The 26,734-nt window shown below is 37.0% G+C and overlaps 1 protein-coding gene across 5 annotated transcripts; it reads right to left on the bottom strand.

The window, feature by feature from the left end:
• Positions 1-7,302: 7,302 nt before the first annotated feature.
• Positions 7,303-25,926, bottom strand: LOC104232333 (probable protein S-acyltransferase 17). 5 transcript variants are annotated; one of them, XR_712315.2, is made up of 11 exons: positions 25,698-25,926; positions 25,507-25,600; positions 13,182-13,276; positions 12,843-13,010; positions 12,686-12,758; positions 12,521-12,573; positions 11,070-11,161; positions 10,932-10,984; positions 8,990-9,115; positions 8,480-8,714; positions 8,120-8,368 (listed from the first exon to the last, which is right to left on the bottom strand). XR_712315.2 is itself a non-coding variant. In XM_009785504.2 (10 exons), the coding sequence occupies exons 1-10, from the start codon at positions 25,844-25,846 to the stop codon at positions 7,897-7,899; spliced, it is 1,179 nt and encodes a 392-aa protein (XP_009783806.1). In that variant the 5' UTR covers positions 25,847-25,925; the 3' UTR covers positions 7,303-7,896. The 5 variants fall into 5 exon arrangements, 1 of the variants encoding a protein (XP_009783806.1); XM_009785504.2 differs by lacking the exon at positions 8,480-8,714 and having other exon boundaries at positions 7,303-8,172; positions 25,698-25,925; XR_011404274.1 differs by having other exon boundaries at positions 8,120-8,398; positions 8,480-9,115.
• Between the last annotated feature and the right edge of the window lie 808 nt (positions 25,927-26,734).

Genomic DNA, 26,734 nt, shown 5'->3' with positions numbered 1-26,734 from the left:
AAATATTTTTAACACCATATAAATTTGATCTAAACTAATAATCCTAGTAATCCTTCAAAGTTACAATAAATAACACCGTTAGTTTCCCGGCAACGACGCCAAAATTTGATCACGCCCAACTATGCCTTATAAAAGACAAAGCGATCGTTGCAAATATAATCCGGTTTATAAGTCTGGAGTCGAATCCTCAGGTAACTAACCTATCTATTACAACTCTTAATGATGCTAGTACAAGCTCAAGCAAATTCCGAATGCAAGATTTTTATCAATAAATATTGGGATTTTTTTAACTAAAGTAAAATGATCTTAAACTAACAATATTCCAAATTAAAGATAATTCAATGGTAAAAAGATCTAGGGTATTGATATCCCCAATTGCTAGATTAATTCTTAACTCTTTTTCTATAATCTCGCCGTAGTACTCTATGAGGATTATGAGCTATGGGTTACCGCAATTATCTCCCGATCAACTACTAAAATTTACTAGAGTATTCTCTCGAACTACTCTAGCTGATAATTTATGCAGCTCTAAATTATCCCACCAAAGTTTCGTTATTTCTAACCCCACTTTTAAATTCAAGTAGTGAATCTCTTAAATTACCCAAAAGTGGTGTTGTTCCACAACAATCTAACCTAGTATTTTTTCTCAAGCAACACAAGGCAATTAGACACGATTAATCAAGGGCTCATTCAATTAATCACCATACAAAACATAGTTGAACAATCATATAATAAACCCGGCTCGATTATAACAAAACTGAGTCAAAACATCATCTAACAATTAGTTCCATCAACCCTAGATTAAATGTTTAGATACTCATGGTAAAATAAGATAAAACCATAAAATCATTCATAATTCACAAAATAATGATAACAAGAAGAAGAATGAAAAACGCTAATGGTGTCTTGATCTTTTCACACTTGTTCTTGCCTCCAATTGAGTCTAAAAATAAGCTTAATCTTGACTTGGGCGAGTTTGTTGAGTTTATATAGGGTTAGGATAAGTTTCCCACGATTTACACTTTAGCCTTTAAACTTCTTGGCCTTATCCAGATTGACCGCAGTCGCAGGACAATCGTGGCACGACCGCGGTCATTTTTAACCTTTCTGTTTTTTGCCTTCTTTCACCGCGTTCCAGTCGTGGCCCTACCGCGGTCACGATGGACTGTTGCCTAGTTTTTCTTCACCTTTTCTTGCTCGTTTTCATCCGGGCTCTTCTCGATTGGCCTTGTATCTACATATTTGACCCCAAAACACTCTATATCCTCCTCCTAACTCGGAGTAGTTCCTCCAAAGCATAAAAATCTCAATTAGAGCATTTTTTTATCATTTAGCACTTAAAACATCAATAAAGTATGGTTAACTTAGAGCATAAATAGCATCTACATCGTATAATATAGGCTACTATCACCAGGCTTGTTGATGATACATACTCCTTAAGGAGCTAATCTCTCGCTTCTTATATAAGAGAAAAAATATGCAAACAATCTGCATATCACCTCTTTGTGCGTTGTCATGTAGCAGCTTGTGCTTGTGTCTGTGGTCCCAAACGAATTCGAAAACAATGATGTTGTGCACAATGAATGAGGCGTTGCAGCTTTTTTTTTTTGATAACTGAGGCGTTGTTATAAAATAAATACTGTAAAGTAAAGACAAGTATAGAGAGAAACTGATATATTATTCGAATTCAAACTGATGTCCATAATGAACTGAAATCTCTTCTATTTATCGAAGAAAGAAAGCTGCTACTATATCAGATATGGATAATCTTCTACTGAGAGTAATGTTTATCCATAATGGAGTTCTGAAAGGATAAGCTCATTGTACCAGGTATAGATAATCTTCTATTGGGGTTAATGTTTATCTATAACGGAGTACTGAAAGAATAAGCTCATTGAACCCGATATGGATAATTTTCTACCAGGGGATAATGTTTATCCATAACAGAGTATCGAAAGGATAAGCTTATTATAACCGGTATGGATAATCTTCTACCGGGACCTGGTATGGATAATCTTCTACCGGGGGTAATGTTTATCCATAACCGGGTACCGAAGTGATAAGCTTCTTCAGGAGGCTTATTTCCAATAGAGTACTAAATAGATAAACATATTTACGGTGGAGTCCCATATGGATAAGCTTCTTCAGGAAGCTTATTTACAATGGAGTACTAAATGAACATCCATAATATAATATATTTATAACACTCCCCCTTGGATGTTCATTAAAAGATAATGTGCCTTATTAAAACCTTATTAGGAAAAACCACGTGGGAAAAAATCATAGTGAAGGAAAAAGAGTACACATATTTAGTAATACGCATTGCTAGGAGCCTCATTAAAAACCTTATAAGGAAAACTCTGTGGGAAAAAATCTTAGTAAGGAAAAAAGAGTGCATAGCGTATTTTACTCCCCCTGGTGAAAACCTTGTTTCAAATATTTGAGTCTCCGCATTCTAATCTTGTATCTGCATAACCAATACGATCTGCACCACCTATAAATGCATAACAATTACATTGAGATAGAGTATTTCAGGACCAAGGAGTTCATCATCCTCTTCAGTAGGTTGGAACGGATCCTTATTCACTTCAAGTGATCAAACACCCATTGATGTACTTAATGGGTGCGCTTTGTCCATGAAAAAACATTTAAAGACCCTTTCTGTATAGGCAAATTGATGGATAAAGATCTCGTCTGCTAAATATTCAATTTGCAAACCAAAGACAAATTTTTATTTTTCCAAGATCTTTCATCTCAAATTCTTTCTTAAGATATTCAATTGCCTTTTGGAGCTCTTTTGGAGTTCCAACAAATTTTATGTCATCAACATAAATAGCAAGTATAACAAATTCTGATGACATTTTCTATATAAAAATACATAGACAAATAGCATCATTTATATAATCTTCTTTCAGCAAATATTTATTGAGGCGATTATACCACACGTGCACTGATTACTTTAAGCCGTACAAAGATCTTTATAATTTGATCGAGTACATTTCTCAAAATTTGAATTATATGCTTCAGGCATTTTCAATCCTTCAAGGATCTTCATATAGATTTAATCAAATAAGTCATATATGTTAAGACTTGTATCTAAATGATATGACATCTTCAAGTGTCTGGACTACTGGTCTGATCCTCACAATCTTTTACAATATTGTGCACTATATTGTATCAAATATATCGTTGACGATCATTTTGTGTCAGTTCCTAAGTGACATAACTCGTTGAGATCTCATTACTTTCTTTATTTTCAGGTACCTAAACTTCTTTGGGAGTTTCATGAAATGTTATGTCGTGGACTCTTTTAGAGCTTATTTCCTTCTCATTATGATCATTTTGATCATTAGCTCCTATCATTTTTCAAGGATTGTTATCTTTGAAACCAATTGGTCTACCACGCTTCATGCGTACAGTAAACTCTATCCTTTAGGGACTTTAATTCTAATAGGAGCATTTGTAGCTGAAATATGATATTAAATTTTGGATCAGCAAATGCTTCTGGCATTTGACTTGAATTATCTTCTAAGTGAGGATCATATTAATGATAATTCGATTCATATAGCATATCTTTCAGCTGTTTATTCCATCCCCCAAATGTTAGAAAAATTAACATATATCCCCAATCTTCTTTGGGAAACATATCTTTGTGTATTGTGGTAGAGAAATTAATCATATACCACACATCAAAAGATAGTAAAAATATTTAATTTCTGATCCTAAACCAATTGTGAGGGGAGGACTTTATCATATATTGTTGGTCTGATGCATACAAGTGTTGTTGTATGCAATTTAGAATATCTTAGACCAACACATGAAGCTTTATTCTCATAAGCAATAGTTTAGCCATTAGTAGGAGGTATTCAATGCTAAACCAGCTTGGATATAGACCAGCATTATCAAGATGAACTGTCTTGATTTCATAATCTGAAAGTTATGCTCTTAATTGAGAAAAGCAATCTCAAATGCCAAACTGCAGGTTGACAATAAACATAAATGTAACCATCTTATATATGCATCTATAAGTGGTTCACATGATAGGTGAATGGGCCCATATTCACCTTTTATATATTTTAGAATCAGGGGTCTTAGTCCCAACTTTAGTTGGTATAATCAATTTATTATGAGAACAAGCAACACAGGAGAATTCTTGAAGAATTTTCTAGTTCTTCAATATATGCTTATCTGAATTCTTAAATAGCTCATTCAAAAATGGCAAATGAAAACTTCAAGTTTATCATGACATGTGTTATCTCTTAGTAAACTTCTAGTTTACTATGACATAAACTTTTGCATTAGTAAACTTTTGATTTACCCTGACTGCTTTTGCATTAGTAAACTTCTGATTTACTGTGATACACGATATAATAAAAATTGAAGAATAAGACGGGTAACTTCTCACATACATATTATTTTACCCCTATGATTGTGGAAACATGAAGATTTTCAATCTTTCAGTCATTTGTAGTCTCAATATGATAGTCATTTGTATTAGTAAACTCCAGGTTTAATACAACATATGTTTTGACCATAATCATATAATATGAATGACATATTTGTATATAAGATCTTTGAGAGCCTTCATTTATTATCCACAATCTAATATTTATCGGACACGAATGGTGTCATGTGTTTTCTAGGCAAACAGTTAGTTCTTCAGGAGTTATTGATATATTTTGTACTATCAAATATTGCTCATACACTTCTGGTATCATGAGAGAAAATCACAATCAAATAAACAATGTTAAACATTTGTTTAAGCACAAGAAAACTCTTTTTCATAATATTTTCCTACTTCATGAGGCAATTTCAATTTTGTTACTTCTTCAGGAGCAAATTTAAAATACGAAATATTGAGTATATATTCTCTCAATTATATTACCTCTTCTGGAGGTGAATTGTAATATATTCACATCAAGAGCGCGTTCATATTTACCATATTAATATTGTCACATTCACTTCAGGGAATGGATTAATATTATCAAAATTTCTCATCCTTCAGGAAATCGAACATAATTATCTGAATGCGCATTAATCACATCAAATTGTGATGCCTCAACCTCTTTTAAAATATTTACTACTTTAGGAGCAAATCGAAGCATGCATTTAATATAGAGAATATTTATGTAGCTTATCTTCAATTGTAATCATAGAAAACCTAAATTATCACTTCTGGTGATCATAGGCATATACCACTTCTGGTGGTTAATAAAATACAGTTACAATGAGATATACGAAATATAACCACTTCTGGTGGTTGTATATTTCTTGCAAACTCTGCTAGAGTTTAAATTGATCTAATAATGTTATTTATATTCTTCAAAATGACATAAATAAGATATATTATAGTAAACATCATTATCAAATCATAATTTTTCTTTATGTACAACAATTACATAACCATACTATCTATTACAAACAACAAAAATTAAAATATTTACATTTCTACAGATTCACCACCAATTACATGACTTGTTTCTCCTTTTGGGAGTGCAAGGTAATTAGCTACATCCAAATGCATGAAGTCTAAATTATCTTCAAAAATAAAATTTGTTTCAGCATTTTTCTCTGTCTTCTTCAGGGCGGCTTGATAAAGCTCAACCAGGTGTTTCGGCGTACGGCAGGTACGTGACCGGTGCCCTTTTTCCTCCACATCTATAACATGCATTTTCTGCATTTGGTGCTTGCACCGCTTCATGCTTTTGTTCATTCCTTTTCCACTGTTGGTGGTGAGGAGGGTTCTTTGGTGCATTATTATTACCATGATTAAAATTTCTTCTCTGACCACGGCCATGACCACGACTGAGGTCACGACCTCTTCCACGTCTAGCTTGGTGGAAGTTCGTCGCATTCACTTCAAGGAATGGACAAGAATCAGTAGGTCGGCTTTCATGGTTTTTCATTAATAGCCCATTATGTTGCTCGGCTATAAGAAGATGTGAGATAAGTTCAGAATACCTTTTAAATCCCATCTCTCGATATTGCTGTTGCAGGAGCATAATCGAGGTATGAAAAGTGGTGAAAGTTTTCTCCAACATATCATGATCAGTAATATTATCACCACATAATTTCAATTGGGAAATAATTCTGAACATAGCAGAATTATATTCACTTATAGATTTAAAATCTTGTAGCCTTAGATGAGTCCAATCATAACGTGTCTGTGGAAGAACGACCATCTTCAGGTGGTCATATCTATCTTTCAAATTATTCCACAGTATGACTGGATCTTTAATAGTGAGATATTCCATTTTCAGGCCCTCATCAAGGTGATGACGTAGGAATATCATTGCTTTAGCACGGTCTTGGTTTGATGCCTGATTTTATCCTTGATGGTGTCTGCCAGACCCATCGCATTAAGATAATTTCAGCATCAAGCGCCCAAGACATGTAGCTTTTGTCCGATATATCTAGGGCTACAAATTCAAGTTTAGAAAGATTTGACATTATATAGAAAAAGAAAGTTCGTACCTCAGATACTTTCAAAGTATTTGCTCGAGATGGCAGAGTCTCGTGCTAATAACGTGTTATAAAATAAAGACTGTAACGTAAAGACAAGTATAGAGAGAAACTGATATATTATTCGAATTCAAAATGATGTACATAATGAACTGAAATCTCTTCTATTTATAGAAGAAAGGAAGCTGCTTTGTAAGCTGCTACTGAAAGCTGTTGTGTAAGCTGCTACTGTACCAGATATGGATAATCTTCTAATGAGAGTAATGTTTATCCATAACGGAGTACTGAAAGGATAAGCTCATTGTACCAGGTATGAATAATCTTCTACCGGGGGTAATATTTATCCATAACCGGGTACCGAAGTGATAAGTTTCTTCAGGAAGCTTATTTCCAATAGAGTACTAAATAGATAAAACATATTTACGGCGGAGTCCCATATGGATAAGCTTCTTTAAGAAACTTATTTACAACGGAGTACTAAATGAACATCCATAATATAATATATTTATAACAGGCGTTTCGTTGTTGGGCCTTTATTAAGAGGAAGAGAAGACCTAAAACATGGGATGTTACTTTTCTAGCCCCCATGTGGATTATATATAAGAGGAGAGAAATACGCGAGTGTTTGAAACGGTGATGTGTAAGTAGAAGAATATCCTCTTTTCCAGTTTCGTTTTTCCTTAATTTTTTTTTTTTTTTTGGGGGTACATCCATGCAGTCCCTGTTTCAGTTTGGATAGAAGATTGGGAGCCTTTTTTTAGAGAACCACATTTTAATGTAAGTTCCCTGCTTTTTGCATACAAGAGTTTCTCCAGGCATCAATGAAATTTACATTATAACTAAAAGAAATATTAAGCTGCTGGGTAACATTCTCTCTTTTTCCGCTACATTAGCACAAAATTTATTTGAATTCTACAGAGTTCCAGTTCCACAGCTGGTGGAAACATGAGACATTGGATTGCAACATATACCAGGTACTCATTCTCGTCGTATTACATAGTACAAGTAAAAATTTGCTGCTAAGCAGCGAAGAGCTATAAAAAGTTAAATAAAGTAGGATTGAAATTTATCCTAGAAATGAGAAGAAACCCAGGCTACACCAGTAGGAATCAGAATGCACCAAAAAGAACAGTAAGCCCTTCCCTTCAACAGCTGCAGCCGCAGCAAATAAAAGGAAGCAAACACCACTACTGGCACTTAAACCCCTTCTCAGAACCCGTCCAATCCTTTCACCACGGGCAATTAAACTGCATTAACCGTGCCCATCCAAGAGTAAAGGTAGATGACTTGTCGATACTTATAATAGGTTCTGATAGAATCGAGCGTACTTCACATTTAGAGCATTCTCCTTGGTGTTTATGACCATTAGACTAAAGACTTGGACCAAGATGAGCTATCAAGCCCCAATGGAATATGGGTCACCAACTGACAATTCTAACCTGATTTTGATTTCCTCTGTATGAATGAACGTCTTGTTGAAAGAGGAATTACAATCTCAGAGACATTCTGGAGTAGTCCTTTATCGTAAATGTTATTCTTAACCACCTCCACTTCTTCCAGATGGGACCTCCGAAAGAAGGCCTTCCATTTGCTCACAGGGCGCGTCATTTCCTGGTTCAATTCACCTAAACTTGCTTTGAGAGCTGCTGCACTTGCCTTTGCTTCATTGACTTTCCTCTTCCAGTTTAAATATTCTTGCCATTTGAAAGTCTGCAGTCCACACGAGCAAAATTTAGCTTTATGAGAGCTAAGAACAGCTTCTGCCGCTGTTTCGACTCCTAAAATTTTGGAGGTATGCTGAATCAATAGGGGATATCATCAGGATTTAGAATGTCCCAATGCTTTTTTTCTTTTTATGTTTCCCCTTCTTCCTCCTTTCTTCTCTTTACTTTTCTTTTTCTCATGCCTAGTCAAAATTAAGACAAAGGAGAGATTGCTATCAGACCAAGAGATAGTGCTCCTCTGGTCCTTAAACTTGTTATTTTTAGGTTGGTCAGTCAAAATTGTGTTTACTTACTTGATCCCCCTTATAAGAGCAGACTTCTTATTTCTTGTTTGCCGAAATATTTTGAGATTTCAAGGTCTCCAACTGGGCCTGAACTTTGTTCAGTGATAGATCAGAAGCCATATTTCCTTCTAGGTGAAAATGTCCATGTAATAGTAATAATATTACAACGCCCCCAAGGATTCGGGCTAGTGGTAAGAACGTAACTTGTGATGTGTGGGTTAGATACACGTCATGGGTTCGAACCCTGCTAAAGACAAAAACCTGGTATTTAAGTGGCACCGAGTTTCGAACTGTGCCCCACTGGCTCTCGGGGATTTCTCAGTTATCAAAAAAAGAAAATTGAGTAATAAGACAAGAAGTTCATTGTTAGTAGACACATATAGTTCCAAAAGCTTACTTCTAAAGAAAATGCAGGTACTATGAAGGAGAAGAAAAGTCAGACCGCACAGCAAAACCAAAAAATCATCCTAAGCTACTGGAGATATGTACTGTACTGAATTAAATACAAAAAAGGAATACCTCATTCGTTGTAGTATTTGTGACACACAGTTTGGTGTGGTATGCAAGGAAACCGGCAAGTAACATAGACACTATAGCCAGAAACACCATGATAAGTATTTGAGTGTTGTATGAATCCAACAACCACTGATACAAAGTAGAAGATTATCATTAAGAAACAAACACAAGCATAAGTACAGACACGACATGCTAAGAAAGCTAGTGAAAGGGAAAAAGAATTTTTAAAAAGGGAGAAAGCATCCTAAATTAGATCATCAATGCACTGAAAGGATAAGCTAATTCCAGAACTTCCATACTACAGCAGAAAGATCCCCCTACAATTATCAGCATTTTGCAAGGTTTATTTAGTAACATGTTTTCAGGCATGCATTTTGCAGATATATTGGAGATTATGACATTCCTTGTGATGTGATGTGATGTGCACATGTTGCTTAGAGGAGTGTCTACTCCATCTAGAACGATTGGGTTAAAAGGATGCATGGTCATTATCTTGTGTCAATTTTACTTGGTGCATTCTTAACCTTGGGGGAATATTTACTAATTCAGGAATCTTCCTCCTGTTGCTAGATTCGAATTCAAGGACTAATTCTTTTCAAATGGGAGGGAATCGTAGCAACCAAGGATCAACAATCCACTTCCAGTGGTTTCCTAGCTGAATGGTCGGGTCCCTAGAGGAATGAAGGCCTTTAAAGATGAGAAAAGATCAGCTTTTGGCAGCTTGGGGAAAAAAGAGCTGTGATCGCAATCCAACTACATCAGGTCCTGGACAGAAACTCAATAAGGGCTGCAAGTGTAGGAGGCCAAGCTGCAATCACAGCATAACAGCATATTTCCAATCCTTGAATAGCTTCTGAAGAAGAGCTACAATCGCAGCACCTCCACAGAAATCGCAGCAATAATGAATCCGGAGAGACATAGGCTATTTTTAGTTAGGGTTTTGGTACTAGCCCTTTTGGCCAATTTTTTTTTTTTTTTTTTTTGGGTCTTTTAGCTTACTTTAAGCAGCTGGTTCTTATCCATTATCAGTAGCTTGGTTATTTTGTATGAATTCCACTGTGAAGATTAAAGGTGTGATATCGATTATTGTGATTAAAACTTTCCTGGAATATTGCTTGTGAATCCCATTCCACTTGAGGGTGTCTGATAGCTGTGGTTCTTATTGGATTCCATTAGGAGGTAATTTTGGGTTTATTTCCAAGCATTGCTTATTTGAATTTCAATATGTGTCTAACTTATATCTCTTTGTTGCTTTCTTTTGTTTGTTTGTTATTTTTATATCGTTTCAGCCATCACTTCCAGAGGCAAACGATCTTGGAAAGTTGTCTCAGTATGTTGTCACTGCACCATATATCAAGCCAAAAACCATACTCTGTTTCCGTTCCCAACGAATAGCCAGTAAACTTTCAGAAGTCTCATTTCTCCTTCATTAAGCCTCTCCACAGGCTCAACTATAGTAAGTGGTCACATCCTTTGAGAACCAACCAAATTGGTTGTTACCGTACTTACACAGTAATCACCTTTCTCCACACCGCTCTTTCCTCATTAGCATATCACCGTAGCCACTTCCCCAACAGTGTATAAATAAATATCCCCAATCACCGAATACACGACCATTTTGTATAGGACTCCAGAATTTCTCCATATAAAAAAAATTAATAGTCACAATTTATGTCATATGGGAAATCCCTCATCATCTTCTCAAGGCTTTTGCAAAAGTGAAGCATGAATGGAGGATAAGGACGTATAGCAGGTACGAATGCTTGATAGCATTGCCTTTATCAAGGACTCGAGTCGTATGTTAACTCTTTCTTAAAAGTTCCCAAAACAAAATTAGTATTTGGTAAGAGTTTTCATTAGTCTGAACTATCCATCAATGCACACACAATACATGCAAGCATCAAGAGGGGGGGGGATGCTGAATCGAAAAAGGTATTCCACTTACCGCTACAACATGTGGAGCTAAACTACTAAATGAGTTCTCGAAGCCATAATAAACTGCAATAACAGAGAAATTCAACTTTCATTTTGAATATAACATGCAATTGAGCACCATTAAAATTTAAAGGAGTCGTCTATGTACCAGTAAGAATATCTATAACCCGTAGTTCTTTCAGTCGGCCAGCTAGCACTAGTCCAATAGCAACTGTCCCATATAAGCAGAGAAGAAAATGCCTGCAGATACGTGTTGAAAATTACAGGATAGTCAATGTAAAAATTCTCATCAACTTGGTCAACAGTGTTAAATACAAAATCCTTCATAATGAAAGTTGAATCTAATGTTATTCACATACATATTTTTCACGAGCATGTGAAGTGAAGAGTAAAGGCAGTGTCAAGATTAAACATACCAAAAAAAGAACTCTCTCTAATAAGTTCTTATTTGGCAGAACTTTTTTACAATGACTTACGACTAAAAAGTACTTTCTGAAACAAGAATAAAGAGATCAGATGAGTTCAGGAATTAGGACAAGCTGTTGAAATTTTTATCTAGATTAGCTTTAGTAAATGCTCTCAAGAAGCCAAGTTTAAAGAATCATTTCTCCACTAATGTTGTATCTCTCTCTTTTGCTCTGTGTGTTTTTCAGTTTCTTAAAAAGCTCTTCTGTAGAAGAAGCAGCTATTTAAGTTTTCTGTTTTTGCCTGATATGTAATAAGTTCAAACGATGGCAACAATTGAATGAGTATTTCTCCAGGAGGAGTAGCAATAAAAGTGATCAAGTTCCACAAAGGTTAGCCAATAATATATGCTAGTGATGGGGTCTCATTTGCTGTGGTGGGGGTGGGGGAGGAAGAAATGTGAGTATCCCCTATCCCCTTCCAAGATTATGCAAAAATTACCAAGAAACTTCCATTGTGAAAAGGGAGAGTAAACAGCAAATATCCCCTATCAAAAAGGGCAATTCTTCACAGTGCATTGAAGGGTTGGTACCATGGATAAAAAGATGTTTCATATCACGCCTTTGATGAAAAAGACCATTACAATGACCTAAATGGTTTTTTTTATAAAAAAAATAGAGAGATACTCAAAAATCTCAGTTCAATTATCTAATCGCTATTCTACAATCAAAAGCACTGTGTAACATCTGAAGTTGACTGCAACAAAAACCATTTTAGATTTTGAAAGAATGCAGAATGACCACACATTCTTCTCATGGTGCTATCTGCAGTTACAGAAGCCTGTTTTCCTACAGCCTTATTTCTCCAGATGATGACTTCCTATGAGAATCACATCTCCCGTCCTTATTTCAGAAATCATTTTATGAATGTGTATTGCATTTTCTCAAACTATTTCTCATGCTTTTTTCTGAACCCAACTCACTCTACCCGTTCCCAGCATCTTTCTATTACTACCATGAAGACTAGTAAACAGTGGGAAGATTTTTATTTAAAAAAAAAAAGAAAGAAAATATTGCAACTGCACATGATACACCCCACTGCCTGTCCCAGGCCCCGGCAGGTGGCAGTAGTGCGAGCAATTCGTGTATGCGATCAGACCTTAAACAGAAAGACCAATCCGTATCATTTGCTCACCAGAGAAGAAAAGCCATAAAGTATCTGGTGTTTCTCTCGCCTATGCAATTGTTCTGCAGTGATATTGAGAAACAGTATGAAAACCATAAGAACATATACAGGGAACATAGTGTAGATATAGAGTTAACTTGTATATATCTGAAAGATGGGGAAACAATAACAAACCATCCATCCACAATGATGATCAAATCGAGCGACACAACGATCACAAATGCTGCAGTGCTTTGACCTAGCAGGTCTGTACTAGGAGAGGAAATAATGTTTAATTAGCTAGAGCCGTAAACTAGAGCATCAGAGCTTTAAACAGAAGAAACACACTCACTTTGGAATCTTGCAGGTTGGACATTCCTTTTCTGAGAATATAATATTGTCATAGGGATAAGCAGATAGATACTGCGAAACATTCTCAATATTTACAGTCCCTGGGTCAGAAAAGCTAGTCAATAGAAAGAGTAGAATACCCCCTCCAACTGCCAACAAGCTCGTGTACCTGCAATTTTATGTAATCTCTGTGGAATTCAAGTACATATATCTCGATTATCCACCAAACTAGTCAAGCGTTTTTTTTTCTTTTTTGGATAATGGTAAAAGTCTGCAAAGATAGTCAAGTTACAAACTGATGCATATGAGAGAAACGTAAAACACAAAGATTCAACAGTACCTGTGCACTTCACCTAAGTAATACCCAGGAATGTACTTAAAGGCTGACTGCACAATAAAGTAGTAACTGGCTCCAATTATCCCCAAATAAATGAGCTGTGTTTAGTAACAGACAATTGTCAAATAAAATTTCTCCATATTCACAAAAGAACAAGCAACATGGAAAGTGGAAACAAAAGAAACTTAAAAAACAAGGCAACTCTCATTGAGTCTCTCAAAAACTAGCCACATTTCCAACGTAAGTACTACTGAATGCTGTTATTGGCATTTCAAATGATCCTCTTTGGAATGGAAGTTTCATTATTTGCCATCATTTAGTATTTCAACATTTGAAAAGCATACAGAAAATTTGTGAATATTAATGATACACTATGAGATCAACTTTTACACCTCTAAGAGCAATTTTACATTATCCAATCTAGTGCAAGTAAATAGCTCTTACTCCACATCTTGTCTACTAAACTTAGAAATAAGAATATGTATTCTGAGTACATGCCTAGATATCATGAATCATGGTGCTAAACTCTTTTTTGTTCAATAGAAATACAGGCAAGACATCTCTAATTAGAATGGCAACAGTATTTAACATGCCTTAAGCAACTATCAGAGAAAAGATTATAGGCATCTATTTTACAGAAGACAGAGATGGACAAAGTGTGAAAAGAGAGCTCTCCTCCTCTCTAGAAGTCTAGCTGCCTTAGACAACCAACGTCAAACTTCTTTCGGGAAAAGCCAGGATTTTCTATCATTATAGGTTATTCCTGGTTCTTTATTATTTGTTGTGTCATTCGCTTTCATTACCCTATTACATTGCTGTTGCTATTGCTTGTTAATTTATTTTTACTGTTACTTGAGCCGAGGGTCTATCGAAAACAGTCTCTCTACCTTTATAGGGTAGGGGTAAGGTCTGCGTATACACTACCCTCCCCGGGCCCACTTATGAGATTAAACTGGATTTGTTATTGTTATGGTATAAGTTAGTGTTTTCAGTCTATAGAGTAACTTAAGCCTATTTCTACAGCGACAAGAATGTAAATTAATTCGTCGAACAATAAATCCTGATCAAATGCTGTCAATTCTATGTTTGGATAGTGAATGTAATTCCTAGAAATATAAAACAATTTTCTCATTTCAGTGCATAAGGTTCTGATGTAAGAAGCACTTTTTGGATGCTTGTCCGGTGGAACGATTTGCAACGATCCGGCCACTCGTTTCCACATTTGATGCTTCCCGTTAGGTTGTTGTTTTGTGACTTGCAGGGATGGTTGGTTTGGTTCCGGGGAGGTTTCGGAGTGAATTGGAACACTTAGTTCCCTTTTTGGAAGCTTAAGTTATAAGACTTTTGTGTAAACGATCTCGGATTCGTGTTTTGATGGTTCCAATAGGTCCGTACGGTGACTTTGGACTTAGGCATATGTCCAGATTGTATTTGGAGGTTCCTAGAATGATTTAGCTCTAATTGCCGAAGTTGGCAATTTTGAAGGTTTAGAAAGTTCACAAGTTTGATCTTGAGTTGACTTTGAGGTTATTGGGTTCGAATTGTCATTCCGGGACTTGGAATAGGTCTATTTCGTCATTTGGAACTTGTGTTTAGTTTCATTCCAAGTTGGTTTGATATGAATCGAACGCTTGGTTGTGAAATTTGAAATTCTTGAACTTGAAGGCTTGTATGGTGTGTTTTGGTGTTTAATTCTTGGTTATGGATGCTATTTTGATGTTTTGAGCTCATGAGTGAGTTCGTATGAGGTTTATATACTTGTGTGGATGTTTGGTGGGGCCCGAGGGGCTCGGGCAAGTATCGGATTGGTTTTGGAAAGCTTAGGTATGCAGGTGCTGCAGACATCGCAATTGCGAAGGTCCACAATTGCGAAGTCTTGATCGCATTTGCGATGGGTGCCTGAGAAGGCCAGTTCGTATTTGCGAAATTAGTATCGCAATTGCGACATCTGCATTTGTGAAGGGAGTATTGCATTTGCGACACTTGGTCGCATTTGCGAGAACTGAAGCTGAGGGAGCCAGCTTGCATTTGCGAGGTTCGCAGTTGCGAACCCCTGGTCCCATTTACAACTTCTGCAGCTGACTATATTGGAAGAATTTCGGGACTTTAGACCCATTATCTCATGTTTTGAACCCTAGACTTGGAGATGGCTGATTTTTTAAGAGAATTTCCACACAACGCTTTGGGGCAAGTGATTTCTACTTAATTTTGATATTATATCTTGTTTTCCTATAGATAATTACACCTAGATTATGGGATTTGGAAGAGAATATTGGGGGGTCTTGACTATGTTTTGCAAAAATGAAAATAGAATTTGGTAGTCGATTTGGACTCAGTTTTGGAACCTAATTACATATTTGGACACGTGTGGTTATGGCTAGTCGGAATCTATCCTTTGACTCAGAATTTGACCGTGTTGGCCCGGGGTTCACTTTTGTTGACTTTTTGGAAATTAGGTAAAGATTGAAACTTTATTTTTGGAATTGATTCCTATAGCAATGTTTGATGCTATTGAGTTGTTTTTGGCTAGAATTGAGCCGGACATAGGTGATTTTTAAGGGAAAGGCTATTTTTAGGGTTGATTTGGACTTATTAAGGTAAGTATCTTGCTTAACTTTGTGTGAGGGAATAACCCTAAGGATTTAGCCTTATTTGCCTAATTGTGTTACATGTAAAGCAACGTGTACGCGAGGTGACGAGCATGTACACGGGTGCTATATGTGATTTGACTGGATTAGACCTTAGGCTTCTAATATGCCTTGTTTTGATGGCATGCTTTATATGAAACATGTTTAATCATTCTATGACTAAATGAACCTAGTTGCTACAATTGATTTAGCTGAAGTCGTGCTTTATATGTTGAACACTCATCCACATCGTTATATTATCATGTCCTTGTGCACCTTGTTCACGAATTATGAGCATATGTCTTTTGATGATAATTTGGCATATTGCAATGTTATGATCACGGCACATGTGGTCATGTTGGGCAGATTGATTGGGTGTTGGCACGAGATCTTTGCCATGCGATTGTGATGATATTGTGGCACGAGGTCTTTGTCGTGGGATTGTGATGATATTGTGGCACGAGGTTTTGGCCGTGCGAATTGTGATTATTGTTATGCATGAGGTTGTTGCCGTGCAACGTGGATACAGATCCATCCCCCTATAGTCGCCCTCTCATGTTTCTCTCGTGATGGTGTACATGAGAATTGTGGTATCATGATTGTTGTGATTGATTGTGATGTGTGGAGTACAAGGGTGGCATTTCACTGTTGTTGTGTGGAGTATAAGGGTGACATTTCATTGTTGGTGATGTGTGGCGGTATAAGGGTGGCATTCCTGATCATGCACATGCGTTTTTTATGCTTTGTCATGCATTTAGACATGTTTCCACTTATATTTAACATGTTATTCTATACCTCTGTTATCATTTGAAGATTTTGTTAGTCAGGATGATTCTATCTATGTTGAGTTGATATCTCCTGTTTTGTTGAGCTTCAGTATTGTATCTTGTTATATTCTTGTTGTCGGTTATTGGATATACTGCACAGGTTCTTTGATTAGTGAGTATCAAATGACTTGAACCTCGTCACTACTTCACCGAAGTTAGTCTTAATACTTATTGAGTACATGTTGTCCCGTACTCATACTACACTTTTGCGAGTTTTTTTGGGCAAATCCGGGTGCTGGAGATAGCGGGCTTCGAGAGTGAGCTTGTGTTTGTTCGAGAGGACTCAAGGTAGTACTACATGGACGCTGCAAACCCTTGGAGCTATGTGTAGTTTGACTGGATTAGACCTTAGGCTTCTAATATGCCTTATTTTGATGACATGCTTTATATGAAACATGTTTAATCATTCTATGACTAAATGAACCTAGTTGCTACAATTGATCTAGCTGAAGTCATGCTTTATATGTTGAACATTCATCCGCATCGTTATATTATCATGTCCTTGTGCACCTTGTTGACGAATTATGAGCATAAGTCTTTTGATGATAATTTGGCATATTGCAATGTTATGATCATGGCACATGTGGACATGTTGGGCGGATTGACTGGGTGTTGGCACGAGAACTTTGTCGTGCGATTGTGATGATATTATGGCACGAGGTCTTTGTCGTGGGATTGTGATGATATTGTGGCAAGAGGTTTTGGCCGTGCGAATTGTGATTATTGTTATGCACGAGGTTGTTGTCGTGCAACGTATGGATACAGATCCATCCCCCTATAGTCACCCTCTCATGTTTCTCTCTTGATGGTGTACATGCGTACTGTAGTATCATGATTGTTGTGAATAATTGTGATGCGTGGAGTATAAGGGTGGCATTTCACTGTTGTTGTGCGGAGTATAAGGGTGGCATTTCACTGTTGATATTCATGTGGCGGTATAACGATGGCATTCCTGATCATGCATATGCGTTTTTTATGTTTTGTCATGCATTTAGACATGTTTCCACTTGTATTTAACATGCTATTCTATGTCTCTGTTATCATTTGAAGATTTTGCTAGTCCGGATGATTTTACCTATGTTGAGTTGATATCTCCTGTTTTGTTGAGCTTCGGTATTGTATCTTGTTATATTCTTGTTACCAGTTATTGGATATACTGCACAGGTTCTTTGATTAGTGAGTATCAAATGGCTTTAACCTCGTCACTACTACACCGAAGTTAGTCTTGATAATTACTGAGTACATGTTGTCCCGTACTCATACTACACTTTTGCACGTTTTTGTACAAATCCGGGTGCTGGAGGTAGCGGGCTTCGAGAGCGAGCTTGTGTCTGTTTGAGAGGATTCAAGGTAGTACTACATGGACGTCGCAGACCTTTGGAGTCCCCTTCCCACATTTGTATACTATTACTTGCAGACAATATTGTAATTTTGAAATTCCTTATGTATTCAGAGCTCATGACTTTGTATTATCTGATTTTGGGAGTTGTATTGTATTATGTATTGTTGTTCCGGCTTATGTTTATAACTATTTTCGTTGTTTATGATAAATCAAACTTATTATATCATGTCTTGATAGTTTAATGTTGTTAATGTGATTGGCTTACCTAGGCTTGAAGGTTAGGTGTCATCACGACACTTTGGTGGGAAGTGGGATTTGGATAGTTATAAGTTGGTATAACAGCCCTAGGTTCATAAGTTCTACGAGTCATGAGCAAGTTTAGTAGAGTCTGCGGATCGATACGGAGACGTCTGTACTTATCTTCGAGAGGCTACCGAACTATTAGAAAACTTCCTAGAATCCAAGAAATTCAAGAAGTCCAAGAATTCATTTAAGATTAGGATTTCTTATTCCCTCTTTTAGTGGGATTATATTTGTAGTTCTAGTAAAACTAGGATTCTTAGTTGGTATTTCATTCCTATTAGAATTTCTTTTCTTATTTTAGTTAGAATAGGCTTTTCATAATTTTATTCTTATTCTTGTTTAACTAGGATTAGTTTTCCTTTAACCTAATCAATTTTAGTCATTGTAAAGCCTATTTAAAGAGCTCAATATACTGAAAATAAACATTGGTGATTAGTTTATTTGAGCATTAGTTTAAAAAACGTGATTGACTATTTTTTCTCCACTTCTTCGCTTATTCAACTTTTCTTGTTTGGTGACACAATGAACAAGATAGCATCGTGGGCGGATTTGTTTATTCCAAAGTTTGAACCTTTACCTTTCATTTTCTCACATATGGTGAGGACACAATTTGCGGGATGAGCGAAGCAGGCACCTGTGCCCCGTGTTAGAGTCGCGAGAGGACGGGGCCGAGGTAGGGCACGCGCCGCAACTAGAGTCCTCGCTAGAGTAGCAGTTGTGGAGCCACTGGTAGCTCCAGTTGAGGAGCAAGAGCCCGATCATATTGAACAGGTGGGACCCGCTCAGGCAACTGAGGGGCCTATTGCTACACCTTGACTTTACGAGACTTTGGCTCACTTTATGAGTATGTTCGAGAGCTTGGCCAGGTAATGTTGATCCGATTGCACCAGCTACTTCACAAGCTGGGAGAAGAGCCCAGACTCCCGCCGCACGTACATCAGAGCATCTGGCTTATCAGACACTGGTTGTTATGAGGGTACATCCCATAGTTGCAGTACAGCCTGAGGTAAGGCCAGTCGTGTCTGCTAAGGAGTAGAAGAGGTTGGAGAGGTTTTAGAGACTTCACCTTCCCTATTTCGGTGAAGGGGCTTCTGAGGATGCATAGGGTTTCTTAGATCAGTGTCATCAGATTTTGCGTACTTTGGGTTGGTGGAGTCGAACGGGGTCGACTTTACCACTTTCCAATTGACGGAGCCACATACAGATGGTGACAGACTTATGATGCGAGTAGGTCAGCTGGCACAGCACCACTTACGTGGTCCAAGTTCTCCGATCTTTTCTTGAGGGTTCAACAAACGGATTTTTCATACACTGTGTTAGATAATGAATGTAGACATAATCTTATGTAATATACATAGCTAGCATAATTATAGGGACTTACAACAGATTTATAGGATTTCCTTTTTGATTCTTTCCATAGTTAGGGCTCTATGTACTTGTATATATACTTGTTACTTCTTTAATACAACATAAGAGAGATTTCTCTATTGTCTCTGTACTTTACATGGTATCAGAGCAGGTCTACTGCTCATCGGAGTTGAGACGAATCCGCTACCGGAAATTCCTTGGCCGGAAGCTAATCTGAGGTCTTTTTGACATTTCCAGTTGACTTGTGGTTGTTCTCTAATCATAGAACCACATTTTGGCAAAGAACAACCTCAGACCAGATCTTATTCTCACTTTGTTTGGTCAGGTTTGAGTTTGGTTTATTGGTTATTCGATTTCTTTAATTCTGTGGTATTTTTCTTGGAGGCTGCCTCTGTGAGAAGCTTGCATCTTTATTTTTGACTCACTGTGGTGATCGATTAGTGACTTGATATTGTTTGTTGGGTCTTCCCTTATTAGAAACTTTGTTGGTCTTTGATTTTGTTTGAGTTAGGGACAAATTCGTTTGGTTCTCTGATTTGGTTGAGTGGATTATTAAAGTTGAATCTTGTTCAATAGATTGTTGATTTCGTATCTACCAGGATCTGTTTGGGTATCTTTTAGCTTCGGGGACCTCTGTTAGTTTAATCAGTTTGTTATTGAAAGGAAAAAATGATGGTAAAGAATAATAATGCAACAACTCCTAGTCCAACAATTTTGGTTTCAGATGAGTTTCTAAAATTCCTTCAATATCATAAATCAGTTAAGGAATCTTCTTCGGTTACTACCTTTGCCGGGTCGACTCCCTTCGGCAATTTCGCCCTTTAAGTGACAAGGGGGTGAGCCGCTCCAAGCGAAAAGCAATAGTGAATCCTGAACTTGCCCATGCTCATCCAAACCGGCCTCAAAAAGCACTGGTTGTCTAGAAAGCTGATTGTCAACTTGAATGTTTACACAAGAATCTCCAATCCAAGCCTCTTTTGTCAATCCGACCTAAATTTTCCGATATGGATTGAAAGGAAGTTAGGGATGGACATAGATCCTTCCGCCTATCCGGAGTGTTGGAAATACAGCAATGTTTTTTGTATTTTTTATTTCCCGGATAAAACATGTCTTATCACCTCTTCCAATAAATGGGTGATCGATTCAGGTGCCACAAATCACATGACAGGTAATCCAAATATTTTTTTCTAGCTTTCGCTCACATAAAGCACCCTCTCCGGTTACTGTAGTTGATGGATCAACTTGTAGCAGTGTTGGATCTGGGACTGTTAAACCAACTTCCTCTATTACCCTGTCATCTGTATTAAGTCTACCAAACTTGGCCTTTAACTTGATTTCTGTTAGTAAAATTACCAAAGACCTTAATTGTTGTTTTGCATTCTTTCCCGATCATTGTTTGTTTTTAGATCTCAAGACGATGCAGGTTATTGGTCAAAGATATATATCTGGTGATTTCTATATCCTTGATGAATGGGAGCCACAGTCTGTTGCATGCTCTAGTATCGTGTCTCCTTTTGAAGCACATTGTCGACTTGGACATCCCTCTTTGCCTTTGTTAAAGAAGCTCTATCCTCAATTTTAGAATTTTCATCATTAGATTGTGAGTCATGTCGATTTGCAAAACACCATCGCATCTCGTTAAGTCCAAGGGTTAATAAGCGAGCTGAGTCAGCTTTTGAGTTAGTCCATTCTGATGTTAGGGGACCATGTCCAGTTGTTTCTAAAACTGGGCATAAGTATTTTGTCACTTTTATAGATAATTTTTCTCGAATGACTTGGATTTACTTTATGAAGAGCCGCTCTGAAGTGTTTACTCATTTTTCTGCCTTTTGTGCTGAAGTCAAAACTCAATTCAATGCTTCAGTACATACTCTAAGGAGTGATAACGCTAAAGAATACATGTTAGAGTTATTTCAGTCCTACATGAGACAACATGGTATATTACATCAGTCTTCATGTGTTGATACACCCTCTCAAAATGGAGTTGTTGAGAGGAAGAATAGGCATTTACTTGAGACAGCTCGAGCACTTTTGTTCCAAATGAAAGTTCCTAAACAGTTCTGGGCTGATGCGGTTTCTACGGCTTGTTTGTTGATTAATCGCATGCCATCTAGTGTACTCGATGGTAATGTGCCTTATAGTGTTCTTTTTTCGAACAAGTCATTCTTTCCGGTGGAAACTAAGGTGTTTGGAAGCACATGTTATGTTCGAGATGTTCGACCATCTCTTACCAAGTTGGATCCCAAGGCTGTGAAGTGTGTTTTCCTGGGCTATTCTCGCCTTCAGAAGGAATATCGATATTATTCTACTGAGCTTGGCAAATATTTAGTGTCAACTGATGTGGTATTTTCAGAGACTACACCATTCTTCTATGCACCTCCAATTTCTACAAGCCAGGGGGAGGAAGATGAGTGGCTAGTATATCAGGTTACTCGTACTTTGACAGAACAATCAGATGATACTCTTCGATCTCCCAGTTCTTCTATTAAGCACCAATCGACTATTATGCCTTCAGTACCTGCTCCAACTGTGTTAGCAAGACTTCTAATTGTTCAAGTTTATTCGCGGAGGCGAGAGACAAATGATACATGTCCCGCACTAGTTCCTGCATCATCTGATCCTCCTTTGCCTGATCCTCTAGATAACCTTGACCTTCCTATTGCTCTTCGCAAAGGTACACGTACTTGCAAATCGACATATTTTGTTCCTAACTTTGTTTCCTATGACCACTTATCCTCTACGTCTAGATCTATGATTGCTTCTCTAGACTCCATCTCCGTACCCAAAACAGTGAAGGAGGCTTTGAATCATCCCGGATGGTCTGATGCAATGCTTGAGGAAATACATGCTTTAGAGGATAACCACACATGGGATTTGGTAGATTTACCAAAGGGAAAGAAACTAGTGGGATGCAAGTGGGTCTTTACAGTTAAAGTTAATCCAGATAGTTCTGTGGCAAGACTTAAGGCCAGACTTGTGGCGAAAGGGTATGCTCAGACTTATGGGGTGGACTATTCTGACACTTTCTCCCCGATTGCCAAACTCACTTCTGTCCGCTTATTTATTTCTCTAGCTGCGTCCGAGAATTGGCCTTTATGTCAGTTGGATATCAAGAATGTGTTCCTTCGCGGTGATCTTTAGGAGGAAGTGTATATGGAGCAACCACCCGGTTTTGTTGCTCAAGGAGAGTACAGGAAAGCCTGTCATTTGAAGAAGTCTTTGTATGGCTTGAAGCAAAGTCCACGAGCTTGGTTTGGCAAGTTCAGTGAAGTAGTTCAGGAGTTTGGGTTGAAAATGAGTAAGTGCGATCACTCAGTCTTCTATCAGAAATTAGTAGCCGGCACTATTCTCCTTGTTGTATATGTTGATGATATTGTTATCACAGGAAGTGACTATGCGGGGGTTTCTTCCCTCAAGTCTTTTCTGCATACTAGGTTTCAAACAAAGGACTTGGGCCAGTTGAAATACTTTTTGGGAGTAGAAGTAAATGGAAGCAAGAAGGGAATTCTTTTGTCTCAGAGAAAGTACATTCTTGACTTGCTTGCAGAAACTGGAAAGTTGGCAGCTAAACCTTGCAGTACTTCAATGGTTCCTAATGTGCATCTTATGAAAGATGATGGTGATCCTTTTGATGATCCAGAGAGATATAGGAGGTTAGTTGGGAAATTAAACTACCTCACTGAGACTCGTCCAGATATTGCTTTTGCGGTAAGTGTTGTTAGCCAGTCCATGTCTGCACCAACGGTCAAACATTGGGCAGCTCTGGAATAGATTTTGAGTTACTTGAAAGGAGCTCCTGGACTTGGCATATTATATAGCAATCACAATCATACTCGTATTGAGTGTTTTGCAGATGCCGACTGGGCTGGATCGAAAATTGATAGAAGATCTACTATTGGTTATTGTGTCTTTGTTGGAGGAAACCTGGTATCATGGAGGAGTAAGAAGCAAAGTGTTGTATCCCGATCCAGTGTAGAATCCGAGTATAGAGCTATGTCCCAGTCTACATGTGAGATTATGTAGATACATCATCTGTTGACTGAAATTGGGTTAGAGCATCCAATACCTGCAAAACTCTAGTGTGACAACCAAGCTGCCCTCCATATTGCGTCAAATCCGGTGTATCATGAAAGAAATAAGCATATTGAGGTTGATTGTCATTTTATTCGTGAGAAGATTCAGGAGAACTTGATCTCCACTAGATACGTGAAGACAGGAGAGCAACCGGCTGATTTGTTCACAAAGGCGTTGAATGGAATTCGAGTTGATTACCTTTGTAACAAGCTGGGCATGATCAATATTTATGCTCCAGCTTGAGGGGGAGTGTTAGATAATGAATGTAGACATAATCTAAATGTAGGCATAATCTTATATAATATACATAACTAACATAATTATAGGGATTCACGGCAGATTTATAGGATTTCCTTTTTTATTCTTTCCATAGTTAGGGCTCTATGTACTTGTATATATACTTGTTACTTCTTGAATACAACATAAGAGAGATTTCTCTATTGTCTCTGTACTTTACACACTGGTTTGCAAGTTGGGCATGTGGGACATCTTTGCACCAACTGGAGGGAAGTGTTGATTGGCTTGATTATTAGGAAAGATTTACTTCTGATTGAGATTTAATTTTATTCTGATTGAATGTAATTTATTTTCCTTCCTAAAATAGTTATAAGACCTAGTGTATAAACACATTTGCTTAGGGATGTAAGAAATACACAGAAATATAAGAAGCCTTTTCTTCTTTTCAAAATCTTCAATATGTAGCATGGACATGTTGGAAGGGAAAGATAGAATGTTGTGGGGAGGACCAGGAGCAAAGAATTATCACTAAAATCATACCAAAATTCCTGGATAATAGGTTTAGAAACCAGAATTAAGACATGGAAAACAGGACCATCTAAAATAGAAGCATTTTTGCATGGTGTGCCACTTTCTATGCCATATTTATGGCGCATAATTTGAGAGAGAGAGAACGCATTGTCGTAAGCTGGTGTTAGCTCTTATTCTTTTTGATAAGGTAAGGTATAAGAGTTACTGTTTATTTGAATTGTACTGTTGGTGTAAAAGAAAGATCTAGACACATAGTATCCATTGACCTAGAGAAAGCATGTGATAGAGCACCAAGAAAGGTCCTTTATGAAGAAAAAACAAATCCATATACGTATATAAATATCATAAAGGATAAGCATGAATGAGTCATCACTAGTGTAAAAACAGTAGTAGGAGATACAAAGGGATCAACATTGAGCCCTTACTTGTTTACCTTAGTTAAGAATGATCTAACTCATACAACACAAGATGATGTCCCATGGTGTACCAAGAAAGGTCCAATGGAAGAAAAAGATCTATAGGTGATACCTATTAGTTGGGATATTTTAGTCATGTTAGTACATCTACTTTATGTTTTATGTTTTCTCGGAGTGTTTCAGTCCTATCTGAACTTCTAGTACTAATTATTATGTTATTATTATTGTTGTTGTTGCTGCTGTTATTAGTGTAATTGTGTAATATGGGTCTATTCCTCTTTGCACATATAGTTGGATTATTTGGAAGCTAGTAGTTAAATTACTTGTAAATTTCGTACCATCTTAGTGCAATCACAATGAACTGATTATTTGATTTATCAAAAGAATTCACATAAGACAGACATTACTAGAGCTACCGCCAAACATTCAAAGTTGCTACACTGTCACAAACTAAACATTGCATTATGTAAAACCTTGTCATCATGAAGCGGCCAGTTTCAACATTATTGCACACTACATATTCTGATAAAGCAATTGACTTTTACAATTAATCAAACAACTGATTTGGGTTTGAAATAAGATGAATTAAGAAGAAGGAAAAACCTGGAGGATGGGATTAGGACGATCACAACAATAGTACTCGACGCAGAAGAGTGCATTGGAGCCTCTTTGACCAAAAACAGCACCCACAAACCGGCTGAAAATTCAAAATTAGGGCTAAACACCATTACTAAAATTACAAAGTATCGGGACCGAAACAAGCAAGAATTATATTATATGAATAAAATAAATACCGGAAATAATCGCAGACACCAAAAGTGAGGAAGAAGTGGATTTTTTGAATGAAAGTGCCATCGAAGATAGGCCATTGGCCGCAGAGGAAAGAAACCAATACTAGGAGTGTCACGAGGCCGTGGATTACAAGAAGCCATTCCACCTCCATCTGTGTTTGCTTGTGGGTGCCCTCTTCCACTCGGCATTAATAGCTTTCCACTTTTTCTTTGACTAGTATTAAGAGCCCGTTTGGATTAGGTGATATGAAGCAGTTGATAAGGGGTGTTTAAAACCACTTTTAAGTGTTAAAATTGATTTAATAAATAAGCAGTTACGTGTTTGGGTACAAGTGCTTAAATTGATAATAAGTTGATGCAGTATTTTATATTAAAATGACTTAAATAACCTTAGAACTATTTACACTTTTATTTAAAATTTTAGATTCCATATCGATTCAAATACAAAATATTCTATTTGTCATTTTATTTTAAATATAACTATGCTTATATAAGATAATTTTTATGATAAATATAATTTATTTTATGATAAACATATAATCATAAGTTATAATAATTAATAAATTGACTCTCTCCTCCTTCGGGGTAGGCAATGTTTGCATATACACTACTCTCCCCAGACCCCACTAGTGGAATTTTATTGGGTTGTTGTAGGGGTGTTCATGGTTCGGTTTGGATCGGTTTTAAAGAAACCAAACCAAGTAAGTCAGTTTTTCAAATATTAGAACTAAACCAAATCAATTAAGTCGGTTTTTTCTCAATTCGGTTTATGTCGTTTTTTCGGTTATTTGTCGGGTTTTTCTTAAATATAAGACATACACTACCAAACACACATTTTGGCAATCATCTTTTCAACGTAACACTATCAAATCAATTGACCTTTGAGAAATCTATTATTTACCAAGATATATTGATGACAATTGAATCAAACAGTGATGAATAATTTAAGGACTCAATTAAAAATATATTATTTTTAACATGAAATAGATTTTTACACTTAACAAAAGAGAACTACCAATTAAACTAGAATGTAAAGGTAA

The sequence above is a fragment of the Nicotiana sylvestris genome, chromosome 12, assembly GCF_000393655.2.
Source record: "Nicotiana sylvestris chromosome 12, ASM39365v2, whole genome shotgun sequence".
In the NCBI taxonomy this organism is placed as follows: Eukaryota; Viridiplantae; Streptophyta; class Magnoliopsida; order Solanales; family Solanaceae; genus Nicotiana; species Nicotiana sylvestris.
The sequence above is the reverse complement of the archived record's forward strand: the minus strand, read 5'-3'. Positions and strand labels throughout refer to the sequence as shown.